Source organism: Xenopus laevis, chromosome 7S (genome assembly GCF_017654675.1).
Source record: "Xenopus laevis strain J_2021 chromosome 7S, Xenopus_laevis_v10.1, whole genome shotgun sequence".
In the NCBI taxonomy this organism is placed as follows: Eukaryota; Metazoa; Chordata; class Amphibia; order Anura; family Pipidae; genus Xenopus; species Xenopus laevis.
This window is the reverse complement of record NC_054384.1, coordinates 29,935,012-29,941,306: the sequence shown is the minus strand read 5'-3', so window position 1 is coordinate 29,941,306 and position 6,295 is coordinate 29,935,012. Positions and strand designations below refer to the sequence as shown.

General features: G+C 40.0%; 1 protein-coding gene across 1 annotated transcript in view; it reads right to left on the bottom strand.

Moving 5' to 3' along the window:
• Positions 1 to 346: 346 nt before the first annotated feature.
• dnajb12.S (DnaJ heat shock protein family (Hsp40) member B12 S homeolog) overlaps positions 347 to 6,295 on the bottom strand; it is a gene marked incomplete at its 5' end in the record, with an annotated part of 30,952 nt that continues 25,003 nt past the window's right edge. Inside the window, 5 exon segments of the mRNA NM_001092477.1 lie at positions 347 to 683; positions 2,104 to 2,253; positions 2,706 to 2,878; positions 5,223 to 5,332; positions 5,770 to 5,849. Of these exon segments, the coding sequence (NP_001085946.1) occupies positions 2,132 to 2,253; positions 2,706 to 2,878; positions 5,223 to 5,332; positions 5,770 to 5,849 (485 nt within the window). The 3' untranslated portion in view covers positions 347 to 683; positions 2,104 to 2,131.

The window sequence follows — 6,295 nt, the reverse complement described above, 5'->3', positions numbered from 1 at the left end:
TTTCCAGAACTGACAATTTGCACCAGTGCAGTAACCCACAGCAACCAGTCGGCAGTTAGCTTTAATTAGTCAATACCATGAAGGGAAATCAATGATTGGTTGCTATGGGTCGCTGAAAAGGTTCCTAGATTTATAAATTATCAGTCAGATACAGTAATATTGTAACAGATAAAAAATTAACAGTGTTTGGCCAACACTACACAAAGGGGTTCACACTTGACAATTTATTTATGTGAGCAGAAATCGGCTGTATAGATTAATTCCAATATCTGCATAATTATCTCTGTTTAAAAGTACAACATATATACAGCTATAAATTAATTCTAAATAGATAATTTTTTTCTTCTTTGTTCTAAAAGTCTTCTTGATTCAGTACAGGCCACCTTCTGAGCGATTCCAGGCTTGCACTGCAGAGTCTCCATCTGTGGGTTTATTCTGTGGAAAAGGGATGTAATTGGGGGGGGCCCGAAGAAAGAATTGTGGGAAGAAGCAGAGCAGCTTTTTGCATCCAGTCCTAGTGGGATCTAAGTTCAAGTAATGTCAATAGGTTTGTGCGTTGACATTTATTGATAAACCCCAGAGCCAGGATTACAAGTCCCTCTAGCAATGAGGCTAGAATGCTCATATAGTGCTCCCTCCTTGCTTGCTCTGTATTGCCAAAATATTTCAGCTACTTCAGAAACCTGCGAATGAAAAAAACAGAATACAATAAAACAAATAAAGATACACTGTCTATGTTTATGGATTTTATCCTATTTGATTAAGTATTTTTCACACTATAATTGTCCCACTGTAGCTGCACAGAGTTAAAGCAACTAGTCAGAGACCCCTAAAATCACACAAAAAGACACTCAAGGGACAATTTCATTGTATGGGGCGTGGGAGAAAAACCAGAGGTAGCCCATGCAGACACATTCAAACTCTTTGTATGGATTAAATGGCCATAGCCAGTGGGAATCAAACACAGGCCACTAGCCCCGCAAGTAGCTTTGCAAAAAACGGAGTCCGTCCTACTGACTGAACCAGCCCAAAGTTACTGCATGCTGTAACTATCTACTCACTGTAGTCAAATATATAGCAAAATAAAGTACCCCCTATTGTAAAATATAAGGATATTATAAGTCACTGAGAAGTTCCATGACCATATAAAAGCACTCGCCTCATGGAACTCGAGTTTACTTCTAATATCCTCATATTTTCCAACAAGGGGTACTTTATTTATTATAATACAAAAGTTTTAGTGAGTCCATGTGACAAAAATGACATCACCATTTATAACTGATGACATCACTAGTCACTGTTTATAAGGAAAAACCACTACAATTTAAAGGGATACTGTCATGGGAAAAACTTTTTTTTTCAAAATGAATCAGTTAATAGTGCTGCTCCACCAGAATTCTGCCCTGAAATCCATTTCTCAAAAGAGCAAACAGATTTTTTTATATTCAATTTTGAAATCTGACATGGGGCTAGACATTTTGTCAATTTCCCAGCTGCCCCTGGTCATGTGACTTGTGCTCTGATAAACTTCAATCACTCTTTACTGCTGTACTGCAAGTTGGAGTGATATCACCCCCCTCCCTTTTTTCCCCCAGCAGCCAAACAAAAGAACAATGGGAAGGTAACCAGATAACAGCTCCCTAACACAAGATAACAGCTGCCTGGTAGATCTAAGAACAACACTCAATAATAAAAACCCATGTCCCACTGAGACACATTCAGTTACATTGAGAAGGAAAAACAGCAGCCTGCCAGAAAGCATTTCTCTCCTAAAGTACAGGCACAAGTCACATGACTAGGGGCAGCTGGGAAATTGACAAAAAGTCTAGCCCCATGTCAGATTTCAAAATTGAATATAAAAAAATCTGTTTGCTCTTTTGAGAAATTGATTTCAGTGCAGAATTCTGCTGGAGCAGCACTATTAACTGATGCATTTTGAAAACATTTTTTTTCCCATGACAGTATCCCTTTAAGAATTACAGCATCTGCCTTGCTGGACCTATTTACCTGGAAAAAGTTCTTGACGGAGGCCTACCTGTTCATAAAGAATGTAGCATTGTATGGTAATTGTTTTCATATTCATATGAGCTAGTGCATAAATACCTGTGCCACGTGAGGTGCTAAGTAAAGGCTAGCCATGCATGGATGCTTGAACTTCGGTTAATCTATTACAACTTGGAGTGCCCATCCTTTGTGCTCGCTGGTAAAGTTCAGAATCTCCAAAATAACGTGCGCGGTACAACAATCCTTCCTCTGTGAGTGATAAGAAAGTACAATCAGGAACAGCAGGAAAAAGAGATTGGACTTTGTTATGGAACAGTGACCTGTTGTTAAGGATTAACACTCTTTAAAGGGATGCTGGTGTTAGAATAGCAACTGTACTTACAATGTGTAACTGTAAAGAAGTGTAGTTGTGGGGGAAATGATTTACTGTACTACTAGTAGGGTTTACTGTACTACTAGTAGGGTTGCCACCCGGCCTGGTCGGTAAAAATGATGGCCGATCTCAATGTTCGATCTCAGGGGTCATGATTGTGTGTATCCTATTGGTCTGTTACTGTAGCAGGGGGACAATCTTGAAAGTGAGAACGCTAGTAAACGCTAGGCATCTGTTGCCATTAGAGTTGATAGAAATCACAGAGATGATGGCACATGAAGCAATTGATCTCCCCTAGATTATTACATAGAACTACAGGCTCACTCACTCTGCTGTTTCTCTTTCCAGCAGTTGTTTCTGAGGTTGGCTATGAAGTCGTCTTCTACACTCCTCTCCACGCTCCGCAAGTTGGATCCAGTGTATTCCTCATCAAAACTGTCTGCCACAAAGTAAGGAACCTTCAAGTGCTCAGTTATGTGCTTGTGAATGTGACCCACAGACCTGTACAGGAAATGCAGAGTTAACACACCGATTATTTATAGGAGCAGATAACCTTTAATTTCCCCTTTAGATAATAACACACAATAATGACCCATTAGATGGCCAGTGTGAGAATGAGAGGGGAATAGGAATAATATTAATGTATCAAAGACGTACAAATTACTGGTCCCAGCGTATAGATTCAAACGTGGTATCGCTGTAAATTCCTAGGAGCCTGTGTCACACTCCCAAAGGTATATGATAAAGTCAGAATTGTTGGAATAAACAGCTTCAAAGCAGTATTTTTAAACTGCATGTGTTTTTATTAGCAGTGCAACACACCAAGTGTTGCACTGCTAATAAAAACACATGCAGTTTAAAAATACTGCTTTGAAGCTGTTTATTCCAACAATTCTGACTTTATCATAATATTAATGTAATAGAATCCTTACAGGTTGTGAAATGAAGTACAGGTATGGGACCTGTTATCCAGAATGCTCGGGACCTGGGGTTTTCCGGATAACCGATCTTTCCGTAATTTGGGTGTTCATGCCTTAAGTCTACTAGAAAGTAATTTAAACATTAAATAAACCCAATAGGCTGATTTTGCTTCCAATAAGGATTAATTATATCTCAGTTCTGATCAAGTACAAGCTACTGTTTTATTATTACAGAGAAAAAGGAAAAATCATTTTTAAAAATTTGGATTATTTGGATAAAATGGAGTCTATGGGAGACAGCCATTCCGTAATCGGAGCTTTCTGGATATCGGGTTTCTGGCTAAAGGATCCTATACCTGTAGTACACAAACATCCCTTAGCTAGGGCCACGCAATTGCTCCACTGCTGCTCCTGCTATGCCTGCACCTGGAAGCCATGTCACCGATTGGGTGCAGATAAGACGCGGTGGATTTCGGTGCTAAAACTCAACACTTTGAACTGAAATCCACCCTACATACAGAAGAGAAGGGTAGCAGCCTGGCATATCATCTGGCCCTAGCCTTAGGCTACTGTAAAACAATCCACTCCCATTTGTCCAGTATATGGAGACACTGTGTCATAAATAGGGTTACCACCTTTTCTGGGAATAAATACCGGCTTTCCTATATATTCATTTTTTTTCCCTTATTAATAACATTGGGATCAACCATCATTTTTACCGGCCAGGATGGTAAAATACCGGCTAGGTGGCAACCCTAGTCATAAATTAAGCACACACACGATTTTACTGCAGAAGATTGTATGCACTTTCACATGCTTGTTTCCATAAACAAATGGAATTATTTCTTAATCACTATACACAATGCCAGTTGTTTGGTTCTTTTATAAATCCTTCCTTCCTCCTTAGATTAGAGATACCTTGGGCATCTGCCTCCAGCACTCGTCTAATGACACATGGCAGTTAGAGCACTGCTGCGCTCTCAGAGAATAGAAACATGGTGTCTATGATAGAATCTTCTGTTATGGAGTTTGACCACTGACCCAAAACATACGATGATGGCCAAATCCACCGACCCAAAACATACGATGATGGCCAAATCCACTGACCCAAAACATAGGATGATGGCCAAATCCATTGAGTTAAACAGGTACACCCACACAAGGCATCATCTGTTTGGTCCAGGCCCGGACTGGCAATCTGTGGGTTCTGGCAAATGCCAGAGGGGCTGCTATAAGGTCCAATAGAAAGTCAGTATTTAGTGGGCTGGTGGGGGCTGTTTGGGCCTCTATGTGGGCTGATTGGGCCTCTGTGTACCTGAAATGCCAGGGCCTATTTTAATTCTCAGTCCAGACCTGGTTTGGTCAATCATGTAAAATGTTTTGCCAGCTTTAGATCATTAGGTAGTACTGTGGGATATTAGATGAAACTGGCTGAATGTTCAAGGCTCCATCTGGTGGAATACAATTAGTATAACATTATAACCCACATAATGCAGTCGAAAGAAGTTACGTCATTCCCGTCTGCCAGTTAAACACAATTGCTGTTCTGCGACAAGAGAAAATCACTGGATGGAATCCATAATTGCACCTTAGGCCAGTGTTTGCCAGACTCTTTTAGCTCAAGCCCCCCACTGGATGAATATTAGGTGAGGATATTAGGTGAGGGCTTCCCTTAGCTCATAACAAGGTTATATGAAAGCACTGCTGTATCAGCCATGGTAACAATAATTTAATAAAACAGGAAGGAAGTATAGGACCCATACTGAGATTCTAGGAGGATCTAAAACAGCAAATAAGCATTCTCCTCAAATCTCTAATCAGCCCCTAAAAGAGAGCCAGCCCATTGTTTGTATTAACATGAACTTGAAATATACACCTTTGAGTATACGAGAAATGACAATATATGAAACAAGATTGGTACTAACGGTCGGTGACTGAGACTATACGGTGGTGTGGAAACCATCAGTTGGCTCAGAGCTGAGACAAAGATAAGGATCAGAATGGGCATCAGCTGTACAAACATTCCCAGGGTACCCTAAAGAAAAAGAAATGAAAACTTTCAGATGATGTAGCCTTTATAAAAAGAGTAACACATTTTGTAAACTGCCAATGGATGTCTGTGGGCTTTATTCTTTCAAACAGTCCAGCTCTAGTCTGCTAATTGTCCAGTAGCCTCCAGTGTATGTGCTGTAGTGTAACTGGCTGAAAGTACTCAGGGCAGTGGCAAATTTACGGATTTCTTCTGAAAATGGATAAAATTCCATAACATTTTGGGACAGTCTAAAGGAGATTAAAATATCCTTCCCAATGCAAGTATAACCGAAGGTGAAACGGGTGTAACAAATACACAGTCACCTGGAGAAGTACTCCCTGACCCATAAGGCTCTTAATAACTATAATGTAATCAGGGTTAATATGAAACTATGGCACATGATTAACAAGCGCATAAACAGATGAAAGATTCCTACTTACGTCTCCTTGTTGTTCCCGTCTGTCTTGTCTTTGAGGGTAAGTGTATCGCATTCGCCCATTACTATATACATGAACATTACCTTTTAAAAAAAGTGAACAGCAGAGATTTGGTACAGCATTGACACCAATGCAGCAAATTTCTTTCATTCATTCATGGGGTCCTTATTCATACAGACCATCTTATATACATGAAAAAAGACCGTTCTTTTAACATAAACAGCACTATGCACCATAACATGTAGCAAAAAAACAAAAACAAACAAAAAAAAAAACGGATTGTGTGGTGTTTTCTTCATGCCTTAAAGGAGAAGGAAAGGCTAAAATTAAGTAAGCTTTATCATTAAGGTCTATATAAATACACTAGTAAACCCTCAAAGTAGTGCTACTCTGAGTCCTCTGTCAAAAGAAACACAACTTCTATTGTGCACACATGGGCTTCTGTATCAGACTTCCTGTTTTCAGCATCGACCTCCAGGGCTAGGGCTTGAGCATGCTCAGTTTGCTCCTCTCTCCCACCCCCTCCCTT